The sequence below is a fragment of the Pongo pygmaeus genome, chromosome 4, assembly GCF_028885625.2.
Source record: "Pongo pygmaeus isolate AG05252 chromosome 4, NHGRI_mPonPyg2-v2.0_pri, whole genome shotgun sequence".
Lineage (NCBI taxonomy): Eukaryota > Metazoa > Chordata > Mammalia > Primates > Hominidae > Pongo > Pongo pygmaeus.
Genome location: NC_072377.2, coordinates 70124722 through 70151022, shown reverse-complemented (window position 1 = coordinate 70151022; position 26301 = coordinate 70124722). Strand labels below are relative to the sequence as shown.

At 34.5% G+C, this 26301-nt stretch overlaps 1 protein-coding gene across 3 annotated transcripts in view; it reads right to left on the bottom strand.

Annotated features, from left to right (window-relative positions):
* The window catches only part of CWC27 (CWC27 spliceosome associated cyclophilin), a 264667-nt gene that overhangs the window by 210846 nt on the left and 27520 nt on the right, over nt 1-26301 (bottom strand). For 2 of the 3 annotated variants that reach the window (XM_054487499.2, XM_054487500.2), the window contains exons 8-10: nt 21729-21808; nt 20721-20754; nt 17659-17816 (exon numbers count right to left, since the gene is read on the bottom strand). In XM_054487499.2, the coding sequence (XP_054343474.1) occupies nt 17659-17816; nt 20721-20754; nt 21729-21808 (272 nt within the window). Of the gene's footprint in view, nt 1-1312; nt 6735-9208; nt 9308-17658; nt 17817-20720; nt 20755-21728; nt 21809-26301 lie in introns of those variants that run through there. The other variant, XM_063664846.1, reaches the window with a different exon arrangement.

Genomic DNA, 26301 nt, shown 5'->3' with positions numbered 1-26301 from the left:
ATTCCTGCAGACATGCAACCATGTGTACAAAAGTTCCTGCAGTTATCAGGATATCAAACTCTCACCTATCCCCTTGCACCTACTTTCTATATCCTTGGTACACCATTCTAATATCCCATTCCTTAACCTTCATCTCAAGGGAGGTATAATATGGCACTTAAGTCGAGGATATCTGTGTTTAAATCCTAGATTGCCAAGTTCTGGGAGAGTAAACCTGAATAAGTTAAATTTTTAAAAACACAATTAGGGAAAGGTGGAAAATCTCTCTAACTTCACCATTCTTCCCCTACTCTTTTCGCAATACCACTCTGATCCTATGGTAAAGAGAGCAGCTTCAGGATTTTCTGCAAAACAAAAAACTAAGGGTCAGAATTAGAATGTAAGCTCTATGTTCCCTGCAGTAGAAGATTAAAACAGGTAAGTTTTAAAAACAAATATGCTTTAAATTTTCTTTTCTTCTAGTTCCTTATTCAGTATATGCCGAAGTGTGAAGTAACAATACATAGAAAATGTTAAATCCTTTTTTGCTTAATAGTCCATCTCAGCAAGGATATTAACATATTTTTACGTTTATTTGCCTCATCTATTATCTTTGGGGAAATATCTATTAAGATCTTGTGACCATTTAAAAAATTGCTTTGTTGGCCGGGCACGGTAGCTCACGCAGTCAAGAGATTGAGACCATCCTGGCCAACGTGGTAAAACCCCGTCTCTACTAAAAACACAAAAATTAGCTGGGTGTGGTGGCACGTGCCTGTAATCCCAGCTACTTGGGAGGCTGAGGCAGGAGAATCACTTGAACCAGGGAGCTGGAGGTTGCAGTGAGCCAAGATTGCTCCACTGTATTCCAGCCTGGTGACAGAGCGAGACTCTCTCAAAAAAAAAAAAAAAAAAAAAAAAAAAAAATTGGTTTGTTTTCTTATTGTTGAATTTTAAGAGTTCTTTATATATTCTCGATACAAGTCTTTATCAGATATATGGTTTGCAAACATTGTTTTCCCAGTCTGTGGCTTGTTTTTTAATCTCCTTAAAAGCATCTATTACAGAGCCAAAGGTTTTTTTCCTTTTGATAAAGTCTACTTCATCATTTTTGTCCATAGATCATGCTTTTTGTGTTTAAAAACTCACTGTCAAACTCAAGTTCATATAGATTTTCTCTTACTTTTTCTTCTAGAAGTCTAATAGTTTTATGTTTTGGTCTATGATCCATTTTGAGTAAATTTTTATATAACGTATAAGGTATGTATCAAGATTTATTTATTTGCACATAGATCTCCAATTATTCCAGTACCATTTGTTGAAAGGACTATCATTTTTCAATCAAATTATCTTTGTACCTTTGTCAAAAAATCAGATGACTATATTTGTGTAGGTCTGCTTGCGGACTCTGTATTCTGTCCCACTGATCTATCTCTCTATCTTTTAACCATCTTTTCTTTTTTTTCTTCCTTTAAGATTTAATAGGTATGTCGCACTCTAGATATTGGTTCACATATACTTAAGTGGCTCTTCTAGTTCAAGGTATCACACTCTGTAAAAGGATCTCTTTTTGTTCTAAGAATTAGAATGAAAATATAACAACAACAACAACAAAAAGTTAAACAGAACTTGAGTGATGTGAAGCAGATGAAGACTGTTGTACAATAGCACAATATACTAAAGCCAGGTCAGTGCTCTGGCTGAAAACTGGGAGTTGTTTCACCTTAAAGAGCCCAGATGAAGTGTGCCCTTTGGCATAGTATATTTCCATGTCGGATTTACAGCTTTGTAAGGTTTTATTTGTTTCCATTTTGTTTATACCTGGTTTAGGTGCTAGGTGTTCATCTAAAATAATCTTGAGCAGTTATAGTGTTTAAAAAAAAGAACAGTTCAAATAAATACACAGCAACAACTTTCAAACACTCTTAAAATATTAGTTAAAACTTTTGAAAGAATAAACTGAAAATTTTCTCATGTATTTCTTTGTTGGAATAAACACTATCAGTTTTATGAAAAGTATTTAGTAGGGGTTTTTATACGTATTAATAGCAAAAAGCTCTGAATGACCTTAAACTGCATGAATTAAGGTAATTCAAACATTCTCCCAAACTATGACCATAATATCAAAGACTGAAAGCAGTGATGCTGCAATTTAACCATCCTTAGGTTGTAATTCCTTTCTAAAGGCAAGAGTCTTAAGTTGTCAATTTGTGTTGCAGGCCATGCTTAAGTACTATAATAGGTGTTTTATGCCTGTATTAGTCCATTCTCACTCTGCTAATAAAGATATAACCAAGACTGGATAATTTATAAAGGAAAGAGGTTTAACTGACTCACAGTTCCACATGGCTGGGGAGGCCTCACAATCATGACAGAAGACAAAGGAAGAGCAAAGTCACATCTCACATGGTGACAGGCAAAGACAGCGTGTGCAGGGGAACTCCCCTTTATAAAACCATCAGATCTAGTGTGACTTATTCACTATCATGAGAACAGCATGAGGAAAGACCCAGCCTCATGATTAATTACCTCCCACTGGGACCCTCCTACAACATGTGGGAATTAAGGGAGCTACAATTCAAGAGGAGATTTGGGTGGGGACATAGCCAAACCCTAACAGTCACCCTTTTTTAACTTTATTTTAGGTTCGGGGGTACACACTAAGGTTTCTTACATAGGTAAATGCATGTCAGAGGGGTTTCTTGTATATATTACTTCATCACCCAGGTATTATTAAGTCCAGTATGATGTCCCTTTTTTCCCACTGAAAATTATTATAGTTCACTGACACAATTTAGAAATAAAGTTAGTTTGACTAACAAAAGGAACCCTCTCACTTTGTCTCCTTAAAGTCAAGTGACCATTGTCTTCTGCAAACATCCAAACCTAGCATTAAAAAGACAAAATAATCTAGATCCCAACTTGCTTTTTAACTTTATTTGCTTTTATTCACCTATGTTCCCAACATATACGAAAAAGCTAAGCAACATGTGTATTTTTATTACTAATTAATTGACCACAAAACCTAGGAGCAAATATCTTTAAATAGCTACTAAAAGGTGAGCACATTTTGTTCCATAATTATTTTCATACTACACAGCACAGGCTAAAACAATAAAAGGAACAAAACATAATTTTTAAAACTTCACTAAAATACTAAGAAATCCTACCTAAGATGAGCATAAAGCCAAACAATAAGGCTGTTTGTTGAATAACTGCAATGTTATCCTGTTCTTTGATTTCTGGGCTACTCTCCAATACCATCAAGATTAGATAACCTCACCTTCTATCACACTAAATGTATTTTCACAGGTCAGCTACATATATCATTTTTTATAGGTGACTACACATGTGCATACATACTTCACCCAAAACTTATTCTTACCAAACAGCAGCAGGATATAAAATACAAGGTCCCATAACACCCTAGTCTTTGTCCCAGGCCTACGTAATATCTCTCTGGATGCTTTGGAGCCAAGCCAAAGGCTTTTCGTTTTAACTTCATTAAACAAAGCCTGTCTTTAAAATATTTCAAGTTACTGTCAATATTGTGAGCAAAAAAGCATATCCGGAAATTTTCTATTAATTTGTAATGACTAATAAAACTAAAGTAAATGCTTACCTAAAAGGAAGAAGAAATTGGCAGGAAGTCATTATATAACTTTCAAAGCTAAGAAAACATTCTTTTTTCAATAGAATCAAGAAAATCAAATATACAGTAAGGACAAATCTAACTTCCTATCTATTGAGTACATACATACCTTTGATCTAATGAATTTCCAGAACAAATTGAAAATACCGATTAAAAAGAAGTGATTCAGCAACTTAAACTCTTATGCCAATTAACATCTGCCTTTGACCTTAAGAAAAGTACTTTTCAGAAAGAGCAGAAACCCACCAATTATCATATAATTTTTAGACTTTTAAAATAAGATAACTGTAAAGAAGTAGGTAAATCAACACCATAAATGTTAAAATGAAAAGCAGGCTAAGTTCACAACATAAAATTAGGAATTAGAAAAAGCAGTAACATGTATTAAGGATCTGTAAAAGAAATGTGAGTACACAAAAAATAAATCAAATATGAAATTACATTTAAAAATGTAACAAGGCACTGATGTGCTTCAAAATAAAAATGGAAATCCTACTGAAGGTTTAACACTCACATAGGTGCATTTAAATGGTAAACACAATTAAATCAATATGTATGCACACACATAAATTAAATAACTGAGACTTATGGTATAGCTATATCTAAATAATAAAGAGTAAGGAGGGAGGAGAGATCAAATATCACTAACATATCAAAACTAGCAAAAAGCTAGGAAATAATCATAATGAATTCTGTGAGACTTCAAAGTAGGTCATTATTGAATGGTTTATATTGTGTCTGCTGTTATAAGACAACTACACGTAAAGGCCAAGATTCAATAAAACTAACAAAATAAAACAAATCCACTCATTTAGAAGATTAATGTTGATGAACACTACAGTGGTGGTTAGTTCTTAAAAAGTTGTAGAACTTTGTAGAAAAAAATGATTTCTAAATTATATACTAAACCTACTAAGGTTTTGTTGTTGCTGTTGTTGTTTTAGAGGAGTAGATCCTAACATATGTATTTTATGAAAGTCAAGCAAACTTTATAAATTTGTCTTTAGGTCACTTGAATAAGTACCCCTGGTAGAATAGAGGTATATTTTAAATATACTATTTAAAATTGTTTTAAATAGTATAGTCTGAAAAGGCCTCTCTGTTAAGATGATATTTGAGCAAGGGACTGAACAAAAAGAATGAATGGCTACTAAGAATAACTCAGAGAAGAAAGTTTCATGCTGAGGTAACTAGAAGTGCAGAGGCCTGAAAGAGGAGTGACCTTGGTATGAGAAGAATATGCTTGGTGCAAAGTGAGCAAAAAGAGTAAAGTGGATAATAGCACGGCCAAAACATATGAGAAAGTAAAAGGATATGAGGACCAGGACACAGAGTGAAGGGGTTGCCCTTGCCAGAAGAAAATAGATTCAGATGCAGATGGGTAGATTTGGTGGTGGGAAAAGGAACAAGTTCTCTCTCACTGCTTCTGTTTCTTAATGAAATACAAGGTGATCAGCCAAAAGTGAGAAGAGGGGTAGAGATGCTGGGTGTTGCAAAGTGATGTGACTCTCTTCCAGGAAAAACAAGAAAATCAACTACAAAAACTATTAGAAATAATGATGCAGCCATTCATTTCCTCCCTGCTGTATTCCCATCTTAGAGAACCTGCCCTATTCACAGGCCTCACAGGCCTGAAAAAAAGTTGCCTTGTATCAGTTTGGGTTCTACCACACGTAAGAGAAATTTCAAATAATATGACTGAATCAACCTGAAAGGTAGTTTATCTCATATAGGAAATGTCCAGAGGTAGGCATTTCAAGCTGCAACAATGGTTCTACAAAGTCTTCAAGGATGCATGCTCGTTCTACCTCTCTATTCTACCGTCCTTAGCTCAAGTCATCAAATCTGTGTGCCAGGCTGACAGGAAGAGGCAGGTATGAAAGAGGGCCAGCTGCTTTCTTCCTCCCTTTAAAACGGCCTGAATGTCTGACACATTTCTGTTTTACCTCATTAGCCAAAATTTGGTCATACGACCATACTTAGCAACAAAGGAGACTGATGAATGTGTTTCAGTTAAGCAGCCATGACTCCAGTTAAACACTGGCATTCTGGTAAGAGGGAAGGATAGATATTGGAGGAGCTACCCATCCTTGCCACATCTGCATACTTCATGGCTTTCCATTTCCTCTATCAATGGCATAATTGAGCGGACACCTGACCTGGGCCATGCCAAGAAGATTCTCTTTCCCAAATATTCAGATTTTGGACACAGAAATCCTGTCAGTTTACTTCTGAAGAACGGAACAGCAAGAAGCAGCAGATTAGAGCTCTATGGAGAAAACAGGTATGTATAGGATAATGGAACAAATGAATAAAAGAAAAGTATAAGAGAAAAGCTGCAAAAGAGGAGGGAAAATATAACTTCCTGACATCTTGCTTTCTTGAAAAGACTGTATGCAATTCTTTTATCTGGATTCTGTACAACTCCCCTATTCCTTCATACAGAAATTCCTTTACTTGAGCTAATTTGAGTGGGTTTCTATTCCTTATAACCAAAGGATTCTTAAGATATCTAATAAGAAAATTACAATTTAATGTTGTATGTATATGAAGTGTTATTCATCTGTGAAATTATGGAAGATATCCACTGTATTCTTCTCCACCCTTGGGTGTAAACACTGATAAGATAAAATTTCCTTTAGAATTTTGTACTTCTAGAAGTCTGAAATAACTAGGAATTGATATATAGTTCTTTTTAAAATTCAGGTAATGGTAATTATATAATTTTTATTATATTTGCCATTTTCTTCCTCCAGACTGCCAGGAATATGATGATTAAATTTACTACATAGTCATAGATGTCGACAGCAATTTCTGTTTAAATCATAGAGACTGTAGTAGATTGCATTATTTTTTCCAACAGTTCACTGCTCCTCCCTATGAAAGGTTTATACTTCATCCTATTGACATCAGGCTTAAGGATATAACTTGCTTTGGCCAGTGAAATAAAGTAGCATATGCCAATTCAAAGCAGATGCTTTAAGAGCCAGCATATCATTCCTTCATCACTCTTTTCCTCCTGCCACGAGAGTAGCACATTTCAGAGAGGAGCTGTTCCTTCATCCCAGGCCTAGATTGAAGATGATGTGGAGCAGATCCACAGCTGCCCATCAGGATGTAGCCAGAGCAAGAAAACAAACATTAGCTGAGATTTTTAAGCCACTGAGATTTGGGTGCATAACCTAATATAGCTGACTAATAAAGAAAGCAATTGAGTAAGAAACAATTCAGGACATATGTTTATGTGTAGCAAAACAGAGGTATATCAGAAAGGACCAACAGGGCAAAAATACCTGCGGAGAGCAGTAGGAACATCCAGTGTTCCTATCTCAATGCTTACCACTACTACTTCTTAGCCAGTCTTCCAAGCCAGAAAGCTAGGAGTCATTTGGAATATATCCTTGGTATATTTGAAATATACCCTCAGGTCTCCTACATCCAATCTGTTACCAAGTCTTAATAAATCTACCTCCTTAATATCTCTCAAATCCATCCCCACAGATACTACACCTTAGTTAGGCCCTTATTACTTCTCCCTGGACTAGTGTAATAATCTAATTCGTCTTTCCGCTTCAGTCTTCTTCTAATCCATCCCCTATGCTTACATAGAATTATATTATAATATATGTGAAATAATGTCACATCTTTGCTAGAAACATTTCATGTCAGTCTTTCTTAGGTGGACACACATGACTTGGCTCTGGCCAACCCCTCTCTAGGCTCTGTAGAGGTGTCCTATCATTGCAGGTTCAAGTACTGGTTTCGTTGCTTTCTAGCTATGTGACATAATGCAAGTCACTTAACCTCTTAAAGTACAGTTTTTATATTTGTAAAAGAAGGATCATAAAACAAAATATATCTTATACCTTTGCTGTGGAAGTTATATTAGGGAAATAAGTTGATTTAGCAAAGTGTCTGGGTCCAAGGTAGAATAATAAATATCTGTGGAATAACAGAACAATTTCCTAGCTAGAACACCTATGAACCCTTCACAGCCCTTATTCATTTGTATAGCTTAGGTATTGTTTTCAAGTTGCTTATTAGAAACTAAGCAACTTGAAAAGAGACTGATGCTTACTAATTTCAGTATTTTGGGCCCTAGCGCAGTACCTAGTTCAAAGGAAGAACTAAATGACTGTGCAAAACTGAAGTGGTATCCAAAGGGTAGCAAAGCCCCTGAACAGTTGCAGGGGTGTCCAATCTTTAGGCTTCCCTGGGCCATATTGGAAGAAGAAGAGTTGTCTTGGGGCACACATAACTTACCCTAACACTAATAATAGTTGATGACCTAAAAAAAAAAAAATCGCAAAAAAAATCTCATAATGTTTTAAGAAAGTTTGCCAAGAAAGCCCAAGGATGGGCTGCATTCAAAGCCATCCTGGGCTGCATGTGACCCATGGTCCACGGGTTGGACAAGCTTGAGTTAGAGGAAAAGGGGAGTAAAAGAAGAGCTAGAGATAGCAAAAACAAAATCACTAATTATAATTTTCCCTCAGACTCTTGCACAACTTCGTGTACTTTCAACTTTGTGTAAAACAAAGAAGAACTTTCCTTCTTCAGTGGCCCTTCTCTTCCTTATCTTCCCAAACTATACTTGACAATTTAATTTACAGGGAATTCACAGTATATGGCCTAGGAAGGCCAGAAAGCAGTGAATATTTCACAATTTTTCAACATGACTATATTGTTCCGGGGTAGAGACAAATGCTGAATAACTTAAAGAATGTTTTTCTGCACATAATCTCAAATCTATGTTTCAAATGCACAATTCCATTCCCTATAAACTGATACAGTGAAATCAATGGATTTTAACTCTCAAGGGTAATATAAATCAATATATTCTAAAGAGATGCAAATACCTCTTTTCTATTTTGACAGGAGAAGCTTCCCCCACATGTGCATTTTACTGCTTCCTGTCTGCCATACAAAATCTAATTGTAAAAACAGTAGGGTTGTCATATTTCTGATATACGTAGCTGAAGTTCAAGGATTTTTTTTGTTTGTTTGTTTTGAAGGTGATTCCTTGGATATGGATTAACTGGTTCTCAATGAACTGAATAGGCACTTTAAAAGTGGTATTTTTATTTCAAGTGGCCCAAGAAACAGATTAGTCCAGAATATCCAAAAATTCTTGCTATCAATGTCCAAACAGAAGAAAAATGGAAGCTTGCCAGAAATGCCAAATATAGGTATAGTTTCTATTACAATTAATACTATTCCAAAATTTTAACCATAACTGGTAAAGGCAATTAAAACAAACCACCTAGTCTACATTGAGAGATTATGCAACATTATTAAAATAATTGAATATAATGTTAAAGTGTTATTCCCTTTAAATAGTGGCTCCAAAAAATGACTTACTTTATTAGCATCAGTCATACATATGAAATTGCTGATATTTGACTGTTTTTGATTTGCAAAAATGGCAATTTTTGTTCAACTCTTTTAAATCTGTTATTTTGATCTTTTCCTGAAATATATATGGCCTACTTAACATCCATAGTACTTTGTATGCACGTCTAGCAGAGCGCTTGTCATACTGAATTGTAATTAATTGTTGACAATTCTTATTCTTACACTATATTGTGAACATTCGCAGATAGAAACCATGTCTCCTTTATTTTCATGTTCCTGGAGCCTACCACTTCCTGGCACGCAGCAGTTCTTACACAGTGGCTGGGAACAAGAATAACATATATTTGAGAATAGAATGATTGCTTAGGAAAAAATATACAAAAATAAAAATCAAGTTCTAGTAAAAATTAGCATGTAAATTTCATTAAACCTACTGGTCCAAAGCTTAATATTTGCTGTTAAACAGAAAGATTTCCTGAAAATACAACATTTGGATTACTACTACTCCATACCAAAGCAAAAAAACAACTGCAAATTTTCTTTATTCAGAGACCAACTACCCAGTGTATAGATCTTGGATTTCTACTTCTCTTCCTTTGTTTTACTGTCTGCTTCAGTCCAACACATTGGGACAAAAGAGAATGAAAGGAAGCAGAAATGCTCTAGCTAGTTAATTTCACTCTGCTTATAAATGTTCTGTGAGATGAATAGGGGCACATCCTAGAGATAATAATTTCAATGGTTTGAATTGGGTTGTTATAATATCTGAGGGTTTCAATGTTTGCTACTAACCTGTTTTTTTTAATTTGTACTATCATTTTAAAATGTATACTATCCTTTAAATTTTTGAAATTTAAATATTGAACTATCTTTTTAAATTTCCTAAAGCAAACAATGTTTATTTACTAAGGATAACTCTGTACTTCCTAAATCTAACCATAAAGTAAGAGAAGCCAGACACAAAGTATAGTAAGAGTTAAAAATTATCTAAGTATGAGAAGAAGCTTATTAATGTTTCTGAGAAGTCTAGAAATCCTGGGGAAAAAATATTCAAACTTCCATAAGAATTCCTAATCATATATTTCAAACCCAACAAAAGAAGATCTGAAACACTAACAGCTAATTTAGGTGTTCATCCAGGCCTCAGAAGGTATGAAAACATGACTCTATTATCCCATGCTCCATAATTTAGAGCTTAATCAATTCATAAGATCTTTAATTTCAACTTCAATATTCATATCTAAATTCCTGATGCTATCATTATAGTTATATATCTCATATTCAGTCAACCTAACAGAACTCCTGAGCAAAACACAAATTCCAGTTAACTTTATCAAATAAGATCATTTTTTTATAAAAACGGAACAGTGCTGCAGTCAACTAAACATGGCATATAAATAGAACATGGCTGATAAAGTTAGAACCTGTTCAAACACTAAGACTGATGCCCTTCTAGTTAACCATAAAGATTATCATGAAATTTTTAATGATTGTGATTTTAAGGTATATGTTAAGATTCCTTTCATTTATATTTCAATTTGATGTAATTAATTTAGAATCAAAATAAAAATTTAGAATCACAATAAAATTATAGATGATAGAAATTGCACAATAAAAGATAGCATTACTATAATGCTGTAATCATCCTAACAAACCACTGATTTTTTACTATCTGGTCCACTTATTACAGCTGATTTTATTGTTTAGTCATTTATTATGTATCAATATACAGATGCTAAAAACAAGCAGGGAAGACAACGCAATCTGATTTACATGATCAACTTGCAGTAGCTGAGCTCCACCTACAGGCAAAAAAGGATTCTTTACAATAAGCTTTAAAATAGGAATTTCCAAAACACAAGCTGCAAACTACCCCAGTTTTCATCAACCTTGGCTGGATATTAGACTTACATGGAGTGTTTTTAAAAATTTCTTATGGCTGAATACCAAAATTTATGAACAGCTTGTTCAGGAATGGGATGATTCAAATGTGCAAACAAGGTTGAGAGATACTGATTTTATTCCTTATCAGCCACATTTAAAAAAAAATTAGAAACACTCAAATATCTTATTTTCTTTCTCTAAAATTACTTGATTCTCACTTTCTTGATCCTTTTATCTTTCTTAAGATTAAAACCAAGTGCAGCTGAGATAAATATCTCAACTCTGTTGAACTGCAAAAGTCCTGTGAAAGACCTGAGGTAACCCTACAAAATATCGTCCACTTTTACATTATTCTATACCTCAGAAATAATCAAGGAGGTATGTGTTTGGGACTAGAATTCTTAACACTGAATGCATATTAGAATATCTACAGAGCTTTGATAAAGTATATTGCCTCAAATTAATGTATGCTTTTAGATGTGAGAAAAGTAAATAGCATTAAAAAAATACTTAGAGGAGTAAATTTACCCAAGAAGCTAAAAGATCTGTCTGCTGAAAACTATGTAACATTGAAAGAAATTGAAGAAGGCACAAATAAATGGAAAGATATCCCATTCTGGATTCATGGATTGGAAGAATTAATATTAAAATGTCCATACTACCCAGAGTGATCTACAGATTCCAGGCAATTTCTATCAAAATTACAATGTCATTTTTCACAGAAATAGAAAAAAAATCCTAAAATTAGTATGGAACCAGAAGAGACCCCAAATAGGCTAAGCAATCTTGACCAAAAAGAACAAAGTGGGAGGCATCATGCTCTCTGATTTTAAAATGCATTATAAAGCTATTTAAATCAAAACAGCATGGTATTTGCATAAAAACAGACACCTCAACCAATGAAACAGGATAGGAAGTATAGAAATAAACTCAGGTATTTACAGTCAATTGATTTTCAACAGAGGTGTCAAGAACACACAATATATAAAGAAAAGTCTCTTCAATAAATATTGGGAAAAGTGGATATTCACCTGCAGAAGAATGAAATTGGACCTTTATCTCAAACTATATGCAAAACTCAACTCAAAATGGATAAAAGACTTACGGATAAGGCCTGAAACTGTAAAGCTACTAGAAAAAAAAAAGGTCGGGGGGAATAGCTTGATGACACTGGACTCAGCAATGATTTCTTGGATAGGACTCCCAAAACACAGTCAACAAAAGTAAAAATAGACAAGTAGGATTGCATCAAACTAAAAAACCTCTGCGCAGCAAAGGAAATGAATACAGTGAAGAGACAACCCATGGATTGGGACAAAATATTTGCAAATCATACATCTGATAAGGGGCTAATATACAAAATATATAAGGAACTCAAACAACTCAACAGCAATAAAACAAATAACCCAACTAAAAAATAGGAAAAAGATCTAAACAGACATTTCTCAAAGTTTGCTTAGACTAGAAGCATAAGTTTTGTGGCCTGGCACCATAGCTCATGCCTATAATCCCAGCACTTTGGGAGGCAGAGGCGGGCGGATCACGAGGTCAGGAGATTGAGACCATCCTGGCTAACACAGTGAAACCCCGTATCTACTAAAAATACAAAAAATTAGCCTGGCGTGGTGGCATGCGCCTGTAGTCCCAGCTACTTAGGAGTCTGAGGCAGGAGAAACGCTTGAACCCACGAGGCAGAGGTTGCAGTGAGCTGAGGTTATGCCACTACACTCCAGCCTGGGCGACAGGGCGAGACTCCGTCTCAAAAACAAAACAAAAGAATAAGCTTTGTAATGCATGCTTACCACAGTTAATGTATTTCAAAATTGCTAAAAGAATACATTTTTAATGTTTTCACCACACACAAAAAAGTAAGTTGCTGAAGTGGATAAATACGTTAATTAGCCTGATCGAATCTTTCTACAATGAATACATACAGCAAAACATCACACAGTAACCTATAAATATATACAATTACTATTTGTCAATTAAAAATAAGATTGTTTTAAAGGTTAGAAAAGTGGTTACTATTAGGAGATGAGGGGGAAGTAACTAGAATGGGGCAAGAGGTGAATTTACGGGTAATGGCAATTTTTTGTTTCTTGATCTGGGTGATGGGTATACGGATATATTTAGTTTATAAAAATTCAGCTAGCTGTATACTTATGTGCACTATGAAATATAGTTAATAGACACATTGTTTGTATATTCTACTTAAATTAAAAGTTTAAAAGTTAAAAAAGGATCTTCCCAGACTTTACCTCAGACCAAACAATTCTGAATCTGTGGGTAAGAGGCCTAGGAATTAGTATTTTTTGAAGCCTCCTCTGTGAGCCTAATGTGCAGCTGGGAGTGAAAAACCACTCCTATAATGGAACATAATGAATTAAATATTTTATTTATCCACTCGTTCCACAAAGTTTAATGACCAGTTACTATATGCTTACGATATTAGCCACCTCTGAGGATATAAAGATAAATAAGACATAGTCTCTAAAGAGCTTAGTTTAGGCACAGGAGAGGCGAATCAATAAATCCCTATTGAAAATACAAGCAAGCTACTTACAAGATCCAGAGGAGAAAGTGATTTGCCAAAGAAGAATTTATTCATTTTTTATTCAAGTATTTACAAAAATATTTGGGTACCTATGCTGTTTGAACATGGAGATACAAATGTAAATGGATATGATCACTACCTTCAAAAAAGTTACAGTATAAGGATACACAAAGAAGAAAAAATGTATATATAACCTAATACCACATTATTACAGAAGTGTGAAAAGGGTGCACATAGGTTTGCACTAGGGAGTCAGGGAATATAGTACCAACTTGCTGACAACTTGCAGACCTTGGAACTAACATGATACAAACTTGAACTCGTCCAGGAGCAGTAGGGATAAAAATTAATATTCTACAAGACTGCTTCTCAAACTAATGCACACAAAAATCACCTGGGGATCTTGTTAAAATGCAGATTCTAATTAAAAATGTATATGACAGGGCCTGAGACTCGGTATTTCTAACAAGTTCCCAAGTGATACTAATGTTACTGCTTCACAGATCACACTTTAAATAGTAAGGTTCTTGAGAGAGATTAGTCTCAAGAGAAAAGAGACAAAAATCTCCAGAGTAGGAAGACCAAGAAAAAAAAAATTGGAAAGTAGCCAGTCGATTATCAACTAGATGGACTTAGTGGGAGTAGTTTCAGTGGAGTGGTAGGTGAGAAGCTAGATGATGTGTATTTAGAAATAAATAGGAAGGAGGTAGGGACAGGAAATAAAATGGAATGGTTTTGTTAGTTTTTACTCTCTAAGCGGAGAAGAGAAAGGAATACGGGTTGAAGAAATTTACTCTCATTTCATAAAAAAACAAGCAGCCAGGTGATCCGTTGAGTGAGTGAGTTTGAAGTGTGAAGTAAACACTGTGGTGAGTGAGTAATAAGGAAGCACTGGAGACACAGATGAGGCTGGAATCTAGAAATCCATAATAATACCAGCTTGTATATGGCTGTGTGATTCTGCTGAGCTGTATCTACTAGTCAAGATATAGGCATAGAGAAGGTGGGCTGGAAAGAAAGTGGGATTGGTACATTTTAAAAAGGGAAGAGAGAAGGGATTAGAAATGCCAGGAAGTCAGAATAGATATAAGGGTCCCTATTCTCTAAGGAGAGAAACTAGGAAGCGTTTTGGATTTGTATTTCCCCTGAGCTCTTTTTTCAAATGAACAACTAGAGACATTGTTGAGAACACATTACTAGGAGAAGATCCTACTATATGTAAACTTGTTGAAAATTACTCTGTTAAATATCATTCCCCAGTTTAAATATTAAGCACTCAATAAAAAATGTGTAGGTTTAACATCCAAAAGTGATAACCAGCTTTAACAGATTCCGGATATTTCCTTACCAATAGAAGCAATACCACACGTTTTCAGTAAAATTATACTTTGAACGGCTCATTGCTTAAAAGGCTGGTAGGCTAGTCTAGTTTCTGATCCTACTGCTTAAATGGAAAAATGACCAAAGGATAATAGAGTACTTCAAGCACACCCTGATAAAAACTTACATATCAAAAGTACTCATTTTTGAATAGATAATGAGTTCACACTGACATCCTATCTGGCTGGCAGCTATACCCATTATAACTCAAACTGAGCAGTGACTTTCCTTTAAATATAATTATCCCTTTTACCACATTGTAGTTTTTCAGTACATTTGGAGCTTTCCTGTGTTGTTTTATTTTTTAACCATAAAGTTAACTCCAGAGACTCGCTGGTATAAATAACCAAAAGTACTAATGATTTGGAAATTTTTTAAAATTTATTTTAATTTTTTTATAGACAGGGTCTTGCTCTGTTGCCCATGCACGATCATAGCTCACTGTAGCCTAGAGCTCCTAGGCTCAAGCAATCCTCCCACCTCAGCCTGCTGAGCAGCTGGGATTACAGGCATGAGCCGCCATGCCAGGGTCTGATTTTGGCAACTTTATGAACTGAAAAAAATACGTGGTCATGAGACAACCATGGAAATTTCTACACTAGAGGAAAAAACTTTCTTCCTTTTGAAATTCTGTACTTTCTCCTCTATCCTGACCTTATTTTTCTTTTGTTTCTCTTTGTAGGTAGGAGAGATAGAATGAAGGAGGGAGAGTAGAGAATGTGAATAATGAAAATGTGGGGGAACAGAACAGTTATAAATAAATGTGTGCTGTCTGCACCATTTGCAAAGGCACACTTTGCCAATTATTTTACCTAAAAGAATCCAATAATGTCCACAATACTCATGTTTACCTAAAATATTCAAGCCACCTTTGGAGACTTCTTATTTAATTTACTTTTCTAAGTAGAAAAGTATTTAATTCACTTTTTAAATTTATTTAATTTTCTTATTTAATTTACTTTTCTTAGTAGAGTTGCAATGCACTTGAATATAACTTTTTCCTCTACAGTGAATATACAAATTATGTGATTTTAATTTTGCAAATTATACTGATTTATAAAAAGAGAAAAATTGCTTACATAAATAAGTGGATATATATGTTCCTATGTAAGAAATTACCATAAAAACTAAGCTTTAAATGTCTGTTTAAGTCATACAGTCTATGGTATTTTGTATAATAGCCCAAAACACTCCTCTATCAATCCATTCTCCGTACTAAATACAATCTCAATATATCATTTGCCTGTAAAAACTTCAATGGCTCTCCAGTATTCTCATGATAGATCAGATTCCTAAGTCTAGCTATCAATGCCATGTTTGGTCATCAGGCCCATACTACAGCCAAGGAAATCTTTTAAGAATAACCCTTAATTGTAAGAGTGAACACAATTTTGGAAAATGCAAACTTTGACTTTTCTTAATATTAGGTAAACAATTTTTTAAAGACACTTATGAAAGGTACATTAAAAATAAACTTTAGTTCTTATACAAAATTTAGCATTGCTAAATTATAATTTATATTATAGGGTATATAAATATTTGAAATTGATTAAAGCCTACAAGACTGAGTTGGGAGTTTAAGGAACCCTTAAATATAACATAAATAAATATTTGGTTGGCTCATCTATTAAAATTTTTAAATATATTTTTGTTACATTATAAACCTAACCTTTAAAAAAATTCATAATTTTTTAAAATCAGAAAATACATGCCTTGAATGAGTGGAATGAAACATTATGTATCCATAATTATATTCATGATTTAACTAAAAGTTACAGTGTGAATGAGAGGTTTTTCAACTCTATGAATCTAGAAGCACGCATATGATCACTAAAATCTTTAGTCTATATTAGCTACTATGTATGGCATATATAATATAATCTAGTATGTAAAATTATTCAACAGTGATTACTTGTCAGGTGAATATTGCTGGAAGAAAGACATTTAAGATGACTCCTAAGTACCATTTCTAAATGTTAAAAGCTACGCTTTTAGTGGAAATTTCTGGGAATCATTTTTATTTGATTACATAAAGAAAAAAATTGAGGGAGCTATGCAATGATAGTGTAGAAATCCTTTTTTAAGTTTTTCTACATGTGGTTGAGAAACATGATAGAGAAAAAGAATGTTATTTAAATGTAGTTACATTCATATTATCCCCAAATAGTATTTGAAGAAAACAAATACTATTGTTTCTTAAAGCAATATTATTTAAAATGTATACTATAAAGTTGAAATAGAATCACAAAGAAGATAATTTTTCAATTAAGTTGAATTTCAGGAGAATAAAATGTTGAGTCATAAATCCAACAAACTTTCATCACCAGACAGTAAACTTTTCATCATTTGCTGAAATTTATTTTATGATACTACTAAGCTTAGGATAGGTATATGGTATTTGGTAAATCAGACTTGAAAAGATATTTAAGAATGTTTTCAGGCCCACTCATTTTCTTCATCAGTTTTGACAAATTTTGCTCACCGAAATTATTTGAGGATGTCTCTTTTCTTTCTATACAATTACTCTACTGCTCTCACTGGTATTTAACAAATGCATTCTTCTACATCTAGCTAATACATTATTACCCTATATATATGAAAGTATACAGCCTTTCTAAAAAAGGATCAGAGAGAAATAAAATGGAACTGAACTCATAGGATCATTGCTATGTTTACTGTAAGCTTGGTGTATTTTATTTTAGGCCCGCTAATGGGCCAATTTGTACAACTGTTAAGTTTATCAAACATCATGAAAATAGTATTTTAAAAATTAGCTGAAGAGAGGATTCAATCTGAATTAAAGTGAAATATAAAAAGACAAAAACTCTGATACCTAGCACAGTAACTGACTCACCTGCGGTTAACTGATTTCTTCTCCACTTCTCCTTCTCCAGTTGATTTAACATTCGCACTTGTGTCCTTTTTTAATTTTTTGGCAATTCTTTCTCTCATCAGGTTCTTTTCATCACCATCAATATATTCATCATGCTCTGCACTTTCACCTTCTCCATCCTGTAGAAATGGAAAATGAGTATTTGCCAGGCGCTCAATTTCCCTTCATTTCTAGAGATCTATTGCATCCACTGAATCTCCTTATTGCATTCTAAACTAGGTTTTTTTAAAATTTTGTTTTCTTTTCTTTTGAATTATAAGCCCTTGAAGAATCTGCTACAGGTGGGAATAGTCCTGGGTTCTGCTCTAAGCCAACTATGTAATTATGGGATACCCCAGGAAAGGCTGTTTGCTCAATTCATGTCCAGCTCCGTTGTGCAGCAGACTTCTCCCTCTGTATCACCCGGGCTATTCTATCTGTCTATATTCCTATTCTTATCTCAGTGGGAAATGTGGCTTTTGCAGGCAGTTGGCCAGCATACTGACCTCAACAGGGATCAATTCAAGTAGAAGAGGTGTAGTGCAGGAGCTGAGATTTCTATAATCCAAGTCACAGCAATCACTTCTCTTCTGAAAACCCTCTAGTGGGTCCCCAACTCACTCAAGGCCCTATGTAATCTAAACCTCCCTGACATAATCTCCTACAACTCCAGCCCACCAACACTAGCCAACTTTGGAGCTGCTGTTCTCTCCAGCCTGAAACAAACACTCTATTCCAGATATCTTTTCGTTGCTTGCTCTTTCATCTCCTTCAGATCTTTGCTCAAATGTTACCCTCTTGGTGAGGAGATTAATCTATTAAAATGGTAGAACCACACACTTACCTCCAGTACTCTTTCATCTTCCCTGGTTTATTTTCCAAAGTACTTATCACCTATCTGATACACCACATATTTTAATTATTTGCATGTGTATTGTCTGTCATCCAATTACAGCAAACACTCCATGAGAGCTAAAATTCTGGCCTGTTTTGCTTACTGCTGTATCTTCAACTCCTAGAATAGTGCCCAGCATTAACAGATGGAGGAACAAAGGGAAGAAAGAGGGGATAGAAGGAGAAGGAAGAAATAACCCCAAGTGGATCATTTTTCTTTTGTGATTCTTTCTTTGATCTGGTGAGTCGTAGTGAAGCAGGATTCTTAATTTGAGACTTGTGGACCCCTAAAGCACTGGTCCTCAAAGTCTGGTCCTTAGATGGTATTACATAGTTGTTTATTAACGCCTAAAATTCTAGCCCTCATTGCCGACTTATTGAACCAAAATCTCTGGGGGTAGGAATTATGAATGTTTTCAACAAGATGTTTAAGTAATTCTTAAGCACTAAAAGTTGACAACCACCGACCTAGGCCTTCCATACTCAGGCCTCAGGAGATCTAAAAAAAATTCCCTGCAAATTCATATAATTTTGGTTGTGAATGTAGTACATTTTCCTTGGAAAGGATTCACAGTTTTAGTCACTCACCCTTGATATTAAGAGCAAATCTATACTTTTACATTCTATCCTATACATTGATCCTATCTTCTAGACCCATATTATGTTACACAGATGTCTCCAAATTACCTCAATCTTGAAATGTATAAAATTAAGCTCATTATTTTTCAACCTTCTCTCCACCTCAACCCTATGCTTTCTTTTGTACCCATCTAACAAGTTGCCCAAACCAGAAACCTTGTGGTTGTCTTGGACTACTCCTCTCTCACCTCATAGTATAGAATCAGTCACCTCCTAGACCTCTTTCAAACCTACCTCTTTCCCATCTCACAGCTGTGGTCTTATATCAAGCTATCCTCCTGCAATAGCTTCCCAGTATCAGTCTGTTTCCTCTAATTTGTCCTCTATAATATCGCCAATAGTGATCTTCCTGAAATGCAAAATTCATCATAGCATCCTTCTTTTTAACAAACACCCTTCAACTGTTCCTCACTTCCTTTTAAGAAAAAATTCAAACTCCTCACCATGGCCTACGAAGCTCTGTGATGAAGCTCCGGCCTGTCACCACACCCTGTTCACGCTGGCCTGCTTGCAGCTCTTAGAACACACCAAACTCTCCTGCTTTGGACCATTTTGTATATGCAGTTCCCCTTACCTTCAATACTCTTCTTCCTTGCTCTTCACAAGACAGACTCCTTGAAACTTTAAATCTCCATTTGTATTTCCTAAATAAGGTATAATCTCTCCTTATTTCCATGCTTTAGCATATGCTATTCTCTGAGCTAGAGGGACCTCACCCCCTTCACCACTTTCTTTTCTGACTTAGCTAACTCCTAACTCTCATATAAGACAAGACATAAACAGCATCATCTCTTCCAGGAAGCTTTTCTTGACAAGGTCAGATATTCATCCTCTCTCTATCTACTACTGATAGCCAGAGAGAGCCTTCTCTTTTGACTGTGATAATAGATACATCTGTGTTCATGCATGGAAAGTTATGTACTTCCTAGTAAATTATATAATGCACAGATTAATGGGTTTTTATATAAAAAGTGGCATATGTATAATTTGAAAAACTTGACTCCTATGTATTAAAGGAAAATCTTCCTTCTGTTTTGTTAGCTTTATTAGCCACTACAACTAATAAAGATCACTACAGTCTTGAATGAGAATCTTTTGAAATGTGTATATAAAAAGGGGACACTACTATAAATTACTGATCCAAGCATTTCCCATATATCATGTAGGATGCCCACACACCAATATTTAAACTTTTAACACAATAAATTTATAACATCTGAAGTTTGAGTATTAATGTAATGTTACGTGAGGGGGAGAAAAAAACAGACTAGAAATTCATATATAAGATTCTAATGTTGTAGAGAGATATATACACACACACGCACACCCCTAGAGTAAGGAAATATTCTAATACCTAAATAATTTCTATTTTTCATATTTTTCCAAAATTTGACATATATAACTATAAAAGTAATATACATTACTTTTTAAGAACAAAATTAAGTTTTTGTAAAAATCTTGTACTTTCTATGAATTGCTCAAACTATATTAATGCCAAAATAAATACTTACATCATCTAAATCTCCTGCTGCATCACCTTTTTCACTATAAAAAAAATTAGTAAAACAAATTTTAGTTTCAAGGTAAAACTAATACAATTATTTTGTAACCCAAAAATCTAGAATAGTTTGCCGGGAATAACATTCCAAAAATGTATTTCAACATAGGAATTTAAGAAGGGCATTATGGAACAGATGAAAACATTCTTTAGAGTCCTTTTTTATAAGTGGAATAAGTATGATTCATTAGCAAATATATGCGTTCACTAGAATTTGAAAGAAAAAAAGCAAACAACAACCAACAGTGCTATTTTTATGAACAATGGTCTGCAAAAAACAATTTCTTCTATTGGCTTGAAATATTCTGGCTAAAAAAAACCCCAAATCCTTCAAATAGAAGGATATTAAGAAAAGACTGTCTTAAAACAGGAGTTTCGAAAACGAGCTAAACTGAGTACAACAGCATTGTAGTGCCCCTTGAGATATTGGCCCAGTTTATCTTGTGCTATTACATCTAAAATTAAGACGTCTTCCCTTCTCAAAGAGAAGCAACAGAGGTAGCAAGACAACTTTCTGTTAACTCCTCAAAGTATGTGAGAATTTATAGTCAGTGGACTGGCCCCCAAACTGGTAACTTCTTCACAAAAACCTTTAACTCTAATTTGTTCATTCATGATACAATTAAGGCAAAAATGCTTCAAGGAAAAGGTAGCAAAACAACCTTGAATTAAGCATTAAACTGTTAAAGCAAACAGTTTCTAGTCCTAACATGCAATGGCAAAACAATTTTAAATGTAATTCATTCAACAGAGGTAGAGAGCAAGTGCGAAAGTGACTAGAGTGTTTGTTTCTCTCTATCAAGCTTGAAGTTCTCTATCTCTGTTATCAAAATGTTTTATTTTTTTGGCTGGCTTAAAAATTTTTGACTTATGAGGACTGATTGTTTACTCACAGAGGAAGCAAGAAAATTATCTGAGCCAGAAAATTAAGAACTTAGGATCACACCAACAATGGACTAACCTTTCTACAACTGGAACAGAACTGAGATGTGGATCATCCTTAAGCAAGTCATGACTACTTTTGCTTTTGCCCTTCATGCTCTGCAAAGAATGTACAATATAATCATGAGGGGGGAAATAAACAGTATTCCTAAATAACAAGTTAACAAATTTACATAAAACCTAGCAATGATATAATATGGTTAGCAAAAGATGTATTCCTGAAAAGTTCAATACAAACTAAAGTTTTATAAGTAAGAATCTTACTCTTCTATTGGCTGACAATAGTATTTTAGAAACACCTTTTCTTTCAAAAAATGATATATCATTTAAAAGAAGTCTGTTGAATTACCAACTTCAAGCACTAAATTCTCATCATAATTTGCATACTATGAAACTAGTTAATTTTTATGATCCCGATAACTTAGAAGCTACATCACAAGAGTACTGAAATAAATGCATGCTATTATTCTTCAAATATGCCACCTATACTGCACAGAATCACTTTTTAAAATGTTACTCAAGCAAAAGATAAGTGCATTCCCGAGGAACTACTTACCACCACCAACAAAAAGATGTAGAAGCGCCTCTTGAGCATGAGAATATTTATCAGTGACCAAATATTTATTAAATGTTTAAATTTCAAAGTTCATGTTTTCAAAAAATGTACATTTTAGAAGGGAAACAAGACATAAAAAGGTTTAAGAAGTAGCATTATAAAACAACAACTACTGCTGCTATTAAGTACATATATATATATTTTGAGATGGAGTCTCACTCTGTCACCAGGCTGGAGTGCAGTGGTGTGATCTCAGCTTACTGCAATCTCTGCTTCCGGGGTTCAAGCGATCCTCCTGCCTCAGCCTCGCAAGTAGCTGGGATTACAGGTGTGCGCCACCATGCCCAGCTAATATTTGTAGCTGGGCATGTTGGCCAGGATGGTCTTGATCTCCTGACCTCGTGATCTGCCCGCCTCAGCCTCCCAAAGTGCTGGGATTACAGGCATGAGCCACCGTGCCCGGCCAAGTATTAAGTATATTCTTTGTGCTAGGCACTGTGCTTCAAATAGTATTGCTACCCCTCTCTTCTTCTCTTCCCAAATTAAAGTATATGACGTGGGAATTATTAGCCCCATTTTATAGATGGTTAAAGAGATTAAGTAATTTACTAAAGGTCACAAAACTAGTCAGTGGTAGAGGATCTAGGGTTTAAATCCAGGTCTGTCTGACAATAGTACCCACATATCGAAAATCTAAATGTATCCATTTCTTTTCCTCTAGGCCCCTATGGGCCCAGAACACTGGCCTGGTTTCAGAGCTGCAATCTCCTAGTCTACAGATTTCCCTACTGCAGGGTGGGACACCTCACACTTACACCCTGTATCTTGAGGGGGGAAGATGCTCACCACCCCAACTCCCAACTAATCATATAAAAATGAATAGTTAAGAGATTAGAGTTGACAGAAAGAATAATTTCTGCTTTGAAAAATTTTGAAGAAAATTTTATATGGGAAAATTTATTACAAAGTATGTTAACTAAAATGTTTAAATGACATTTAAACAGACACAGACACAGAGAGATGAAAACACCTCTTTCCCTTAAGCCCCCTTCACCACTTTTAATTTGAAAAACAGGCTCTTAAATAGATTTTAATTTCTCTATTAATATGGAGCTCTCTATAGATTTAATCAATTAAAACATGCTTATAGTGCAATTTCGTAATACAAAACTTTCTCCAACAGTTAATCTAAATATGCTATTATTTGTAGTTTTAAAAAGTCATAGAATCTGAATTATGCAATTAACCTATATATCTAATTTCATAAACTTACTTAAACTAAGGAGTGATGAAAAAGCAAAATGTCATCTAATTACTGGATAATGTTTGTCTGACTACGAAAAATGGGGGAAAATATTCACAAAACACAAGGTGGTATAGTAGAAAGAACACAGGACAAGAAGAAAGATGGTGGTTGGACCAAATAAGTTTCAAAATATAGTATTCCACAATTCCATGGGGTTTAGTCTAAAACATGTACCATTTGTTGAAACACGGTGATCTCATGAGACCTCAGAAACATTGCCTACAAAATGGGAATAATCATCATAGCAGGCTTGCCTATTTCACATAAGAGAATTAAATGAGATTATCTGCAAAAGTGTACAGTGAACATCAAATAACTTAAACAAGAATAGAAGCCTGAACATCTTTCGTTCATGCTTTCCTTCCTTAAAATTCCTTCCTCCTGCATCTCTGGCCATCAGATTATTTTCATCTACCCTCAGAAATAGTCCTTTATTAATTCTCCCCACCTGGTTCCCTTATAAAGTCACAATCATAAACATCACAGTCAGAATTGGCCTCAGCTCCTCCGTTCTAGCCTTTTGGTCCACTGATCAGAAAATGACTTACATTAATAAATAGCAAAAGCAAGATTAGAATTCAGATCTCTAAGTAAGCTCTTGGTCCATTAATGAGCTATACTATTTCACTTCTTTGTGAATGTTAGTTTGCAATTGTTAATTTCATTGTTAATATATTTTTAAAATGGGTTCTTGTATTGTATTCTTGAAAACCACTAAGAGCGATTTTAAGTTTTCTCCTCATAAGAAATGATAAGTATGTGAGGTAATTCATGTGTTAATTAGCTCCATTTAGCTAATTTAAAAATTAATTAATGTTTTTAAAAAGGTTCTTGTTTGTCTTCCAAAACTTACTTTAAATAGCTGGAAGGAAAAAGAAAAACCTTGTTTTACACTAATTTAAAATAAGACTTGACAATAGGAGGAACCTGTGTTTAATTTTAATAATCATTACCATGTCAAATTTTAACTAACTTTTAAAATTAAATTAGTATAGAAATATATGAAAAGGCAAATTGTTAGGCCTCTCTTCCCACTACAGTAGACTCTGAATCCTGCAGGGAGAGAAAGCAAATTGGAGATGAACTGAAGAAATTAGGAGACAATCCTTAAGAGAGTGAAAATGAATTCAGACATTTCCCTTTAATGCCTATTCTTTCTTAATGACCTACTTTAAGGTTCTTATTTATACCATCAGGTAACAGTGAATTTAAAGGAAGAACAAATACCAAATATATTTTTAAATGTTTTATTTTTATTTTATTTTATTTTATTTTTGGTTGTTATCAGTTTATTACTGAGATGCCTGTGGTGTCTTCAGGGGACAGGAGAGAATATGTTAACTTCTTGAATAACTGCTGCAGCTGTAGTTAGCCCCCTATGAGCCAAGCCTATTGGCTTTGTTACTCCCAAGGTATAACTTATTTCATATATATAAGCAACTTGACTAAGTATTACATGTCTGTGTAAGCCATTTTCTGTCAGTCGAAAGAATTTTGTTCTTCCTTATGTCTTTCTTCAGAGGTACATCTTTAATAAGTTCTGGGAAGGGAAGTGAAAAACAATGCTTGACCTCTGATACGATGTACTGTTTCGATTATGATCAGCACTTTAATAAAATTTATCATCAAGAAAGTCTTTGGAGTGAGCCCCTGAAAAGCTTGGGAAAGTGACTGATATGGTGTCACTTTTCTTTTTTTTTTTTTTTACTTTATTTTATTTTATTTTATTTATTATTATTATTATTATTATTATTATTATACTTTAGGCTCTATGGTACATGTGCGCAACGTGCAGGTAAGTTACATATGTATACATGTGCCATGCTGGTGCGCTGCACCCACCAACTCGTCATCTAGCATTAGGTATATCTCCCAATGCTATCCCTCCCCCCTCCCCCCACCCCACAACAGTCCCCGAAGTGTGATGTTCCCCTTCCTGTGTCCATGTGTTCTCATTGTTCAATTCCCACCTATGAGTGAGAATATGCGGTGTTTGGTTTTTTGTTCTTGCGATAGTTTACTGAGAATGATGATTTCCAATTTCATCCATGTCCCTACAAAGGACGTGAACTCATCATTTTTTATGGCTGCATAGTATTCCATGGTGTATATGTGCCACATTTTCTTAATCCAGTCTATCATTGTTGGACATTTGGGTTGGTTCCAAGTCTTTGCTATTGTGAATAATGCCGCAATAAACATACGTGTGCATGTGTTTTTATAGCAGCATGATTTATAGTCCTTTGGGTATATACCCAGTAATGGGATGGCTGGGTCAAATGGAATTTCTAGTTCTAGATCCCTGAGGAATCGCCACACTGACTTCCACAAGGGTTGAACTAGTTTACAGTCCCACCAACAGTGTAAAAGTGTTCCTATTTCTCCACATCCTCTCCAGCACCTGTTGTTTCCTGACTTTTTAATGATTGCCATTCTAACTGGTGGGAGATGGTATCTCATTGTGGTTTTGATTTGCATTTCTCTGATGGCCAGTGATGGTGAGCATTTTTTCATGTGTTTTTTGGCTGCATAAATGTCTTCTTTTGAGAAGTGTCTGTCTTTTAAAAATTTTAAGAAATGTCTTTTAAAAATTGCTTAAAATAAGTTGACTAATTAAAAGGTTTAGCTGATGAACGAAATACTAAATATATTTAGTGAATTCAGTGTTAGGGGCTTCACAGAAAATTCAAAACTATCTGCAAACAAATGTAAAAATGAAAATCAGAGAGA